This window comes from Heterodontus francisci, chromosome 10 (assembly GCF_036365525.1).
Source record: "Heterodontus francisci isolate sHetFra1 chromosome 10, sHetFra1.hap1, whole genome shotgun sequence".
Taxonomy (NCBI): domain Eukaryota; kingdom Metazoa; phylum Chordata; class Chondrichthyes; order Heterodontiformes; family Heterodontidae; genus Heterodontus; species Heterodontus francisci.
In genome coordinates this window covers 103449741-103463080 of record NC_090380.1, presented here as the reverse complement: position 1 = coordinate 103463080, position 13340 = coordinate 103449741, and the positions used below count along the sequence as shown (strand labels likewise).

The 13340-nt window shown below is 45.3% G+C and overlaps 1 protein-coding gene across 5 annotated transcripts in view; it reads left to right on the top strand.

Annotated features, from left to right (window-relative positions):
- Positions 1 to 13340, top strand: part of LOC137374264 (cell adhesion molecule DSCAM) — a 555631-nt gene that overhangs the window by 315186 nt on the left and 227105 nt on the right. For all 5 annotated transcript variants that reach the window (XM_068040060.1, XM_068040056.1, XM_068040059.1 and 2 more), the window contains exons 6-7: positions 9274 to 9570; positions 11680 to 11955. In XM_068040060.1, the coding sequence (XP_067896161.1) occupies positions 9274 to 9570; positions 11680 to 11955 (573 nt within the window). The remainder of the gene's footprint in view (positions 1 to 9273; positions 9571 to 11679; positions 11956 to 13340) is intronic.

Genomic DNA, 13340 nt, shown 5'->3' with positions numbered 1-13340 from the left:
TAATGAGAATGGACAGAGACTGCATGAGTTGTGTACCTATCACAACCTCTGCATCACCAACTCGTTCTTTCATACTAAACCCTGTTACCAGGTTTCATGGAGACACCCAAGATCACGTCATTGGCACCAACTGGACCTCATCGTCACAAGGCGAGCCTTTATAAACAGTGTTCAAATCACACGCAGCTTCCACAGTGCGGACTGTGACACCCACCACTCCCTGGTGTGCAGCAAGGTTAGCTTCAACCCAAAGAAGCTGCATCACTCCAAGCAGAAGGGCCGCCCGCACATCAACACAAACAGAATTTCTTACCCAAAGTTGTCACAAAAGTTTCTCAATTCACTTGAAAAAGCCGTTCAAAACACTTCTGCAGTGGATGCAGAGACCAAGTGGGCCCACAACAGAGTCGCCATCTATGACTCACAATGACCACCTTTGGCAAATGTGAGAAGCAGAATGCAGACTGGTTTCAACATCACTCTGAAGAGATGGAACCTGTCATAGCCGCTAAGCACACTGCACTGTTGAACTACAAGAAAGCCACCAAAGTGTTAACATCCGTCGCACTTAAAGTAGCCAGAAGCACCGCGCAAAGAACAGCCAGGCGCTGTGCAAATGACTACTGGAAACACCTATGCAGTCGTACTCAGCTGGCCTCCGACACTGGAAACATCAGAGGAATGTATGATGGCATTAAGAGAGCTTTTGGGCCAACCATCGAGAAGATCGCCCCCCCTCAAGTCTAAATCAGGGGAAACGATCACTGACCATCACAAGCAAATAGACCGCTGGGTGGAGCACTACCTAGAACTGTACTCCAGGGAAAATGATGTCACTGAGACCGCCCTCAATGCAGCCCAGTCTCTGCCACTCATGGATGAGCTGGACGAACAGCCAACAAAATCGGAACTCAGTAATGCCATCGATTCTCTAGCCAGTGGAAAAGCCCCTGGAAAGGACGGCATTACCCCTGAAATAATCAAGAGTGCCAAGCCTGCTATACTTTCAGCACTCCATGAACTGCTTTGCCTATGCTGGGATGAGGGAGCAGTACCACAGGACATGCACGATGCCAATATCATCACCCTCTGTAAGAACAAGGGTGACCGCGGTGACTGCAACAACTACTGTGGAATCTCCCTGCTCAGCATAGTGGGGAAAGTCTTCCCTCGAAGCTGGCTGAGTGTGTCTACCCTGAGGCACAGTGCGGCTTTCGAGCAGAGAGATCCACCATTGACATGCTGTTCTCCCTTCGCCACCTGCAGGAGAAATGCCGCGAACAACGGATGCCCCTCTACGTTGCCTTCATAGATCTCACCAAAGCCTTTGACCTCGTCAGCAGACGTGGTCTCTTCAGACTACTAGCAAAGATCAGATGTCCACCAAAGCTACTAAGTATCATCACCTCATTCCATGACAATATGAAAGGCACAATTCAGCATAGCGGTGCCTCATCAGACCCCATTCCTATCCTGAGTGGTGTGAAACAGGGCTGTGTTCTCGCACCTACACTGTTTGGAATCTTCTTCTCATGCTGCTCTCACATGCGTTTAAGTCATCAGAAGAAGAAATTTTTCTCCACACAAGATCAGATGGCAGGTTGTTCAACCTTGCCCACCTTAGAACGAAGACCAAAGTATGGAAGGTCCTCATCAGGGAACTCCTCTTTGCTGACGATGCTACATTAACATCCCACACAGAAGAGTGTCTGCAGAGACTCATCGACAGGCTTGCGGCTGCCTGCAACGAATTTGATCTAACCATCAGCCTCAAGAAAACGAACACCATGGGACAGGACATCAGAAATGCTCCATCCATCAATATCGGCGACCGCGCTCTTGAAGTGGTTCAACAGTTCACCTACCTAGGCTCCACAATCACCAGTAACCTATCTCTTGGTGCAGAAATCAACAAGCGCATGGGAAAGGCGTCTGCTGCTATGTCCAGACTGGCCAAGAGGCTGTGGGAAAATGGCGCACTGATATGGAACACAAAAGTCTGAGTATTTCAAGCCTGTGTCCTCAGTATCTTGCTCTATGGTAGCGAGGCCTGGACAATGTATGTCAGCCAAGAGTGACATCTCAACGCATTCCATCTTTGCTGTCTCCGGAGAATCCTTGGCATCAGGTGGCAGGACCGTATCTCCAACACAGAAGTCCTCGAGGCGGCCAACATCCCCAGCATATACGCCCTACTGAGCCAGCTGCGCTTGAGATGGCTTGGCCATGTGAGCCGCATGGAAGATGGCAAGATCCCCAAGGACGCATTGTACAGCGAGCTCGTCACTGGTATCAGACCCACCGGCCAGTTATGTCTCCGCTTTAAAGACGTCTACAAACGCGACATGAAGTTCTGCAACATTGACCACAAGTCATGGGAGTCAGTTGCCAGTGATCGCCAGAGATAGCGGACAGCTATAAAGGCAGGGCTAAAGAGAGGCGAGTTGAAGAGACTTAGCAGGTGGCAGGAAAAGAGACAGAAGTGTAAGGAGAGAGCCAACTGTGTAACAGCCCCGACAACCAATTTTATCTGCAGCGCCTTGTGGAAGAGTCTGTCACTCTAGAATTGGCCTTTATAGCCACTCCAGGCGCTGCTCTACAAACCACTAACCCATTGTCTCTCGAGACAAGGAGGCCAAAGAAGAAGTCTCTGTGAGGGTAATTTTTACTTTAATAGAAATAAAAATCAGAAGGGATGTAAAATGGGCTGTCAACTCACTATTCCCCATTTTACCAAAATTACCACCAGCTTCTCCCGCAGTCTGACTAGGGGACTGAATCAAATGCAAGAAAGATGGCTCTCATAAACCTCATTGGAGATGAGGTTGATAACCCTCATGGATTTTTCCAGGACATGAGTTCCCCCAGGCATTGGCTGCAAGCTACCTGGGAGAACTTTGCCCAATAGCTTGGTGATGACACTACACCCACCCAACCCAAACAACCCCCAGCAGTACTTTGAAAGGACGAGGACCCATGCGCTCAATGTGTTCCCTTTGTTGTTTCTCTGTAGCAACCAATCTCCACTAGCCAAGAGGAAGACTTAGAGTGAGGCCTCTGATAAGGCTGTCCTGTAAGTGACAAATGGGGATTATTCAAGGGGAATCTCATTACGACTCTCCCTTTGACTTTTTCCTCCTTTTCTGTGGAGTATCCTGTCACCACTAGATACCCTCGATACCCTCCCCACTGTAACAGCATTGAGACTGTCATTCGACATGTGAGGCAGCTCAGGTGTAACCCTTCTGCTCTGGGTCTGATTTGTTGGAAGTCCACTGCACAATTCAATACTGCCATCCCAAGGTTTCTGACCTTCTGATGGGACAATACTGTGACTACAACAGCAGGTCAGAGGCTGGGTATTCTTCAGCCAGTAACTCACCTCCTGACTCCCCAGAGCACTTCCACCATCTACAAGGCACAGGTCAGGAGTGTGATGGAATACTCCCCACTTGCCTGGATGACTGCAGCACCTACAACACTCCAGAGGTTTGGCACCATCCAGGACAAAGCAGCCCGCTTGACCAGCACCCCATCCACTATATTAAACATTGACAGCAGTGTGTACCATATACATGATGCACTGCAGCAACTCGCCACAGCTTCTTCGACAGCACCTTCCAAACCCGTGACATCGACCACCCACACACCATCCTGCCTTGGAATTATATCATTGTTCCTTCATCGTCGCTGGGTCAAAATCCTAGAACTCCCTCCCTGACAGCACAAGTGGGAGTACCTTCACCACATGGACTGCAGCAATTCAAGAAGGCACCTCACCACCACTTTCTCAAGGACAATTCGGGATGGACAATAAATGCTGGCCTTGCCAATGATGCCCACATCCAACAAATGAATAAAAAAGTTCATCAAAGGAAAACTTCTCACAAGATACTATCCATATAAAAATGGATAGTGCTACAAGGGACCTCAGCACCCTTGGAATGGAGTGGAGGGGAAGAAAATCTTCTCAGGTTGGTGCTTCTGAGCACCCTGCAGTGATCCCTGGACATCATTTGGGCATCAGAATGGGTAGGGCGGGGTTCAGTTGTGATATTACCATACTGCCCTGTCATCTGGCGGTCAGATAGCCCAGGTAGGGGGAGGTGGGGAAGGTGACTGCTCCCAGTGGAGCAAACCCCAGCATCTTTAGGATGGGAGGGGGAACATAATTGAAGGAGGGGAGGTGCATAGATCTCAGAAACCAAATACAGCGTCCCCTGTTTTCCATGTGAACACTCGAGGGACTATTTCAATAAGCAGATTAGTGAAGAGAAACGAATCAGAGATTTAAATTGAAACCATCAATCATCACAGCTCTGAATGTACATCTTGCCAAAGTACTTGAAGATATACTGTGTAAAAATATTAATACTTAAAAAGTGGCTGTCACCCTCTACACTCCTTCCTAAAATCAGAGTTATTATTCACTTCATGTCACTTTGTACATTTCTGCCTCCTTGTTGATTATTCCCATTGCCCCCACCCTGCCTTCACCCATCCTACTTTGTGTAGCGGTGATGATACCTCCAGCAGAATGGGTTTGGGTGAATTATTGAGCCCGAGAATATGGACGATCTGAATTATCATGGGTAGCGCTGCGACCAAGGTGGGAGAAATGCACTGTTAATTCAGTCCCACTACTGCACAGGTCACAGCATATCAATGAGGTGTCCCCACCTCACAAAGAATCGCCAAATTAAGCACTCTATTTATCCCTCAGAATAAAGCACACCAAACCAGGTTTCTTTAAACAACAACATTAACTTTTTTTTTATTCATTCATGGGATGTAGGCGTCGCTGGCCAGGCCAGCATTTATTGCCCATCCCTAATTGCCCTTGAGAAGGTGGTGGTGAGCTGCCTTCTTGAACTGCTGCAGTCCATGTGGGGTAGGTACACCCACAGTGCTGTTAGGAAGGGAGTTCCAGGATTTTGACCCAGCGACAGTGAAGGAACGGCGATATAGTTCCAAGTCAGGATGGTGTGTGACTTGGAGGGGAACTTGCAGGTGGTGGTGTTCCCATGTATTTGCTGCCCTTGTCCTTCTAGTTGGTAGAGGTCACGGATTTGGAAGGTGCTGTCGAAGGAGCCTTGGTGCATTGCTGCAGTGCATCTTGTAGATGGTACACACTGCTGCCACTGTTCGTTGGTGGTGGAGGGAGTGAATGTTTGTAGATGGGGTGCCAATCAAGTGGGCTGCTTTATCCTGGATGGTGTCGAGCTTCTTGAATGTTGTTGGAGCTGCACCCATCCAGGCAAGTGGAGAGTATTCCATCTCACTCCTGACTTGTGCCTTGAAGATGGTGGACAGGCTTTGGGGATTCAGAAGGTGAGTTACTCGCCTCAGGATTCCTAGCCTCTGACCTGCTCTTGTCGCCACGGTATTTATATGGCTACTCCAGTTGAGCTTCTGTTCAATGGTAGCCCCTAGGATGTTGATAGTAGGTGATTCAGCGATGGTAATGCCATTGAATGTCAAGGGGAGATGGTTAGATTCTCTCTTGTTGGAGATGGTCATTGCCTGGCACTTGTGTGGCACGAATGTTACTTGCCACTTATCAGCCCAAGCCTGGATATTGTCCAGGTCTTGCTGCATTTCTACACAGATTGCTTCAGTATCTGAGGAGTCATGAATGGTGCTGAACATTGTGCAATCATCAGCGAACCTCCCCACTTCTGACCTTACGATTGAAGGAATAAATAAACTATTTATTAGAAAAGAAATAATAAGTCTTAACTAATAATGAGATCAATCCATATATATCTAAAAAGTGCCTTAGTTCCTTTGTCCTCATACACACACACATACATTAAAAAAAAACAGTTAACAAGGGGAAAAGGATTTTGGTTTACAGCTGTTTCTTAAGAATAGAAAGAATAATAAAAATAAATCAGTTTGTCACGTTCCGGTAGAATGGCTTCGGTTCGGTGTCCCAGATTCGAGTAGTTGGATGCCACTCGCAGTCTTTCCAGGTGAGGTTGATGAACAGTCTTTGATGGGTAGGCATTCAAGGCAATTTGACTACAGCAGGCATCACACAGCTCTTCAGCAGGGGTGCAGCAACCGGTCTGCTCAGGACTCACAGCAGCAACACAGCAGTAGAAGCTTTGTTCAGGTTCCAGGATTTCCCAAAACACAGGAGGCAACAGGAATCTCACTGGATACAGGAATTCTTCAGAGACAGGAGGCAATAGGAATCTGCCACGTTTCAAATGCAGAATTTCTTTTCAAGAGATGCAGGATTTCCTTTACGGAGAGAGTTCTTTTTCTCCAGTCTCCAGGCAGGTCAGGTCTAAGTTTCAAAAATGTCTTCTCTTTTTCCAACACACTGGTTTGTAAAAGTCCAAAGTAAAAGCAAAAAGCCTTCCTGAGCTGATCACGTGACCAGACAGAGAGTCTCCACTGATTTCAAAGTGTTGCTCTTAGGAGGTCAAACCCCTGGCTGGCTTCCTTGAAACTGCTCGCTTCTCCTATTCTTGCATACAAAGCCAACTTCCAAAAATTACAGCTATTTGCAGGTGTCCACATCTACTAAAAATCCTTTTTTCAGTTTTGGAAACACATAGAATTCTAATATTTTAGTACAAAAATAAAACCTTTTGTAACAGTAGTGTAACATCGGGATGGATCAGCCTCTAACATGCATGTAAATTCAGCTCCTTGACACTGTTGGCTTCAGCAGGCTGAATTTTCCCTTTCACTGCAGTCAATGGAAGGGGAATTCAGACATGGTTCAAAACAGGAGGGTGACCCACTACCACCTAGTTTACATCCGGTGACACAAGTGAGAATTCATCGCCGTGGGTCCTCTCAAACAGAACCCTGTGTTCGTGGCTTTATCCTTTTATGACACCAAAATTGAGAGGTTATAACTGTCAGAAAAGATTGAGTTGGCTGGGCTCTTTCCTCTAAAAAAAAATGAAAAGGCTGAGGCATTAGAATTAGAATTAGAATATTACAGCGCAGTACAGGCCCTTCGGCCCTCGATGTTGCGCCGATCATCTGACCTACACTATTCCATTTACATCCATATGTCTATCCAATGACCACTTAAATGCCCTTAAAGTTGGCGAGTCTACTACTGTTGCAGGCAGGGCGTTCCACGCCCCTACTACTCTCTGCGTAAAGAAACTACCTCTGACATCTGTCCTATATCTTTCACCCCTCAACTTAAAGCTATGTCCCCTCGTGTTTGCCATCCTCATCCGAGGAAAAAGACTCTCACTATCCACCCTATCTAACCCTCTGATTATCTTGTATGTCTCTATTAAGTCACCTCTCCTCCTCCTTCTCTCTAACGAAAACAACCCCAAGTCCCTCAGCCTTTCCTCGTAAGACCTTCCTTCCATACCAGGCAACATCCTAGTAAATCTCCTCTGCACCCTTTCCAAAGCTTCGACATCCTTCCTATAATGCGGTGACCAGAATTGCACGCAATACTCCAGGTGCGGCCTCACCAGAGTTTTGTACAGCTGCATCATGACCCCGTGGCTCCGAAACTCGATCCCCCTACTAATAAAGGCTAACACACCATATGCCTTCTTAACAGCCCTATTAACCTGGGTAGCAACTTTCAGGGATTTATGTACCTGGATACCAAGATCTCTCTGCTCATCTACACTACCAAGAATCTTCCCATTAGCCCAGTACTCTGCATTGCTGTTACTCCTTCCAAAGTGAATCACCTCACACTTCTCCGCATTAAACTCCATTTGCCATCTCTCAGCCCAGCTCTGCAGCCTATCTATGTCCCTCTGTACCCTACAACACCCTTCGACACTATCCACAACTCCACCGACCTTCGTGTCATCCGCAAATTTACTAACCCACCCTTCTCCACCCTCATCCAGGTCGTTTATAAAAATGACAAACAGCAGTGGCCCCAAAACAGAACCTTGCGGTACACCACTAGTAACTAAACTCCAGGATGAACATTTGCCATCAACCACCACCCTCTGTCTTCTTTCAGCTAGCCAATTTCTGATCCGATGACCTGATAGAAATCTTTAAGATTATGTAAAGGATTTGATAGGGTAATCGTGGAGAAAGGTTTTTCACTTGTGGGAGTCCAAAAGTAGAGGTCATGAATATAAGATGGTCACTAATAAATCCAATGAGGAATTCAGGAGGAATTTTGTTACCCAGAGAATGGTGAGAATGTGGAACTTGCTACCACAGGAGTACTTGAGGCTAATAGCATACAGATGCATTTAAGGATAAGCTAGATAAGCATGAGAGGGAGAATGGAATAGAAGGTTATGTTGCTGGGGTTAGATGAAGATGGATGAGAGGAGGCTCATGTGGAGCATAAATACCAGCCAGTTGGGCTGAATGGCCTGCTTCTATGCTGTGGGTTCTATGTAATCCATACTAATATGAATTCAGTTCCGTCACATTGCCGGGCTCTTCCAGCCAGAACACTGTATTACTGACTATATCTTCAAAGAACAAAGAACAAAGAACAGTACAGCACAGGAACAGGCCATTCGGCCCTCCAAGCCTGCGCCGATCTTGATGCCTGCCTAAACTAACACCTTCAGCACTTCCGGGGCCCATATCCCTCTATTCCTTTCCTATTCATGTATTTGTCAAGATGTCTCTTAAATGTCGCTATCGTATCTGCTTCCACCACCTCCCCTGGCAGCAAGTTCCAGGCACTCACCACCCTCTGTGTAAAAAACTTGCCTCGCACATCCCCTCTAAACTTTGCCCCTTGAATCTTAAACCTATGTCCCCTAGTAACTGACTCTTCCACCCTGGGAAAAAGCTTCTGACTATCCATTGACTATTCAGTAATGTTTATTCAATTTGCTTGCACTGTCAGACTCAGTAACTCCTCTCAGCCAGCATCCTAGCCTCAGTGCTCCCGGCTGGGGAATGAGAAGAATTTCCCCAAGTTCGCACTCATGAGCATTATGTAGTGTCCCAGAGACAGAAGATGTGCATTTATGATTATTGGGGAAGGAAAGGAATGGACTCAGCTATGATACACTCCACAGTGAAAACAGCTAATGTCTCTGTTTACACATAATGACCATTATTGGCAGCGAAACCATGCCCCAACAGAGTCAGAATCTTAAAGAAAATTGAAGTGCGAAATATAAAGTTTAACCTGGAGAGGTGTGAACCTCACCCCGGCTAATATAGCCAAGGTTCCTCTTCGATAGGAAGCACACATTGTAGAAAATGAAATGTTTTGTTGGAATAAAACACAAATAACCTTTGGGGTAGTCTCACAGGGCTGACATTTTGCTTCCATTCTGTTTCCAGATGGAACGCCCAAAGTGATCTCGTCTTTCAGCGAAAAGGTCGTGAGTCCCAACGAGCCCATTTCGCTGATGTGCAACGTGAAAGGAACCCCCTCACCAACCATCACCTGGACCCTGGACGATGACACAATCTCAAGAGATGGGAGCCACCGCTTCAGCCAGTATGTCACTACTGAAGGCAACATGGTCAGCCACCTAAATGTCACCAATACTCAGGTCCGGGACGGGGGAGTCTATCGGTGTGTGGCCAATAACTCTGCAGGAGTCGCCATGTATCAGGCTCGAATAAACGTAAGAGGTGCTTGTCAAATTAGCTCCTCAGAACACATAGTTCATTTCATTAGGATTGTAAAATCCATGCATTCTTAAGTTCTGTTTCTGAATTTTGAAATGGTCCTTTTCTCGTTGCTTATTTTGCAGATAATTGCCTTTCTCGCTGTTTCCATTCTTTCTTTTTTCCTTCTTCCACCCTCTCCTGTTGCCCTGGCAATTCTGACTTCCTTTATTTTCAGGCCTTCACAGAAATGATTTTCCATCACCATGTGAGCTCATGCTTCTCATAGGCTCTATTCATGTGATGCCACAGTGTGCCAAATAATCCATCCAGTGTTCGTTCCCAAGGATCCTCTTGGCGCATATCTCTTCATCTGTCCACATTGTTCTTTTATTTCCCTAGTCGAACTGTTTTCAGTCAAGCCAGGTCAACTTATATTGATGCGTTGGACCATCCTGAAGTAACACCAGTAATGCACGTGGATCTCATGACTTTACTTGACTCTTCAAGCCAAATAATTCCATGTGGGCAACTCATTAGCCGACCGTATGTGAAACAACACTGTTTTTCTAAGCCGCCTATTGTTCTTTTTCATTATTATTATTTTTGAATCAGATTAATTTCTGTTGTCTCGTAGCGCCATAATGAAACCACTCCTGTCTTGTAATTTGTGAGCAATTTGCTTCTGCAAACTCCGCACCAAAATTACCGCAGGTACAATTAGGCAGCAGCGCAAGGAATTCTTCATGTAAATAGAGCCACTGTCACATGATAGAACAGCCATTCTTCAGCTTCCTGGGCAGCAGTTTAAAGGTGAATTTCCTCAAGGATTTTTGTAGTAAGAATAACCCATTGCCAAAAAAGCACACAAGACTCCCTGGGGTGAAAAAAAAATGCGATTTAGATCCATTTTGGAGTTACCATGCTCTGTGTTTGTCATACAAGATGGTTACAAACAAAGTTGGCTGCCATTAAAGAGACCTGGTTGAGCAGAGTACTGATATAACAATGGGCCATGCCTTTGAGGGTGATAAAGTGATGTTCTGTGTTCATCATTGCATATGCCTTTAGTTCCTGGTCAAAGGTATGCTGTGTGGTTGGGGGAGGAAGGGAGAGAAAACAAGGAAACTCTGCTTCCTCTCATACACTGCCTACAGGTCACAGAGTGGTCTTAGAGTCATAGAGAGATATAGCACCGAAACAGGCCCTTCGGCCCAACGAGTCCGCGTCGACCATCAACCACCCATTTATACTAATCCTACATTAATCCCATTTTTCCCTCTCTCATCCCCATCTTCCCTCAATCCTCCTACCAGCTACCTACACTAGGGGCAATTTTTTTTTTTTACAATGGCCAATTTACCTATCAACCCGCAAGTCTTTGACATGTGGGAGGAAACCGGAGCACCCAGAGGAAACCCAGAGGTCACAGGGAGAACTTGAAAACTCCGCACAGGCAGTACCCAGAATATTGAGAGATTCCTGGAGATTATTTGTCTCGCTACTCACTTTTAATTGCCAGTAGGGCAGCCGATGGGAAACCCAACTGCCTGCTTCCGTTAGTTGTCTTCACAAGAGCATTTCAGCCCTGGAAAATGTGGGTATAACAATATGACATCAGATTAATGGAGCCAGTTTTAGTAAGGTAACCAGGCAGAGCTGAGTCCCCTGCTTTTGCTCTTCATTAATGGGTTATCACTTTAACTCGTAGCCAGTTTAAAATTCTAGACAGGTAGCCAGGCTAAAAGTAAAAGGGGCAAATGTGCTCATGGATAAATAAAAATCACAGTGTAAAAATGTCTTTAGTCAGGGGCCAATGTGCAGTGTGCAAAAGGGGAATTAAAGATGTGAGAAAATAAGTTAAGCATTTCAAAAAAAATTCTAGATGGGCACCATTGTATTGTCATTGAACCCACATTCATGAACATAGTTCTTACAACAAAAATATGGGAAATTTATCTTTAACACGTTCAGGAAAGTTTGGCTTGTCACTCATTCTCTGAAATTTATGATGTCATAATTAAATCAGCGTAAACTATCAGATGTTTTAATAGTTACATTTCTTTAAAAAACTGTTCTCTCTTTTACAGTTTCCATTGTTCCTATTTTTTTGTTTTTTTGTTTTTCTGATAGGTCCTGCCAGTATACGGTCAATGAAAAATATCACGGCTATAGCGGGTCGTGATACCTATATTCACTGCCGGGTGATTGGCTACCCATACTATTCGATCAAGTGGTACAAGAATTCCAACCTCCTGCCCTTTAACCACCGCCAGGTGGCATATGGGAACAATGGGACCTTAAAGCTCTCTGATGTACAGAAAGATGTGGATGAGGGAGAGTACATCTGCAATGTGCTTGTCCAACCTCAGCTGTCCACCAGTCAGAGTGTTTATGTTGCAGTCAAAGGTAAGGACAAGCTTGGGGGGTGGGGTGGGGTGGGGAGTGATGGGTGGAGAAAACACCATAGAGGAAGAGATTAGCAATGACTTCCAGATTGCACAGCAGCCTGATGTTACCATAGTGACATGTGTTATTAGACGGTGATGCAATAAAGTAACAAGGACTAGGGATGGTGGGGGAACTGGCAAGCAAGTCATCTTTGCTGTTGACATGGATTGGGTGGAGCATGGAGGGAAACGGAAAGGGGGAAGCGTTGGGGAAATGGAAGCCAATGGAAGGCAAATTGAGGGAATTTTGCATCCGCTAATACAGAACGCTGGATCAGTCAAACCATCCAACACAAAATGGACTGCTGTTCTGTTTTACACAATGTTGAGAAATATTTGTAAACCTCCTAATGGAAGCAAATTTGGAACAAGAAAAGGTTTACTCCTCAGTGGATTGTTCCATCTCGCTGTATACTCATACCAGCCTATAATTGCATCACATCATTTGTCTCACTATCCTTTCCACTTTATAAAAATATAAGTTTTAGGAACAGAATAAGAGCAGTAACTCCAATAAGCCCATCTTTTTTTGATGAATTAATCCTGTTAACCTGCCTTTCTCTGTCAGTATTCCTATTGTTAATGCTTTTTTGAATTGTCCTCTCTTCATCCTTCTAAGCTCCAGATCTGCTATCCTACATGCTCTTCCTCCTTCCTGCATCTTCACCATATTGAAAGCAAGAGTTAGCACATGGGGTTCTACACTGTTCAGTCCTTCCCAGAACCTGAAAACTGCAGAACTCCTCACCTCTTTCAACCTTTCTTTCCTCCAACAACCTTCAGGCAATGAAAACAGAATGTTGCTGTAACCTACTCAATCCTTCTGGATTTACCTCATTTTTCATTTCTTCAACCTTGATGGTTTCCTGCACAGTGGACTTTCTCCCCTCACCTTGGTTTCCTAATTTAAAATAAATCTGTACTTCTTATGGTAGTTACTGCCTGATGGTCATTGCAAAATGTCCTTCACTCTCTGTTATGTTCCCTCCATGCCCATCATACTATCACTTAATTGAGCTCAGTAATAAGTAGGTCCTACATTTTTCATAGTTCTTGGAGCTGAGCCCAGGAATTGTCTTAACTGATCAACACAGCACCTTCACAAAGTGTTGTATCCATTCTACAGATATAGAGAGCAGAATTCAGCACAATCATTTCAGGTTCAGTCCAATCACCCTAAAGGAACACCATCTTCATTTTTTTTAAAAAGAGGCCAACCTTTCTTTGCCTGGGGAGGAAGCAAATCAAAAGAACTGCCTGATATTTTTGTTGCTTTAACGTTAGTTGAATTGGTATGGTGGTGCATTTAGATGGGAACTGTCTTGAGTGTTTGGTAAAACATTT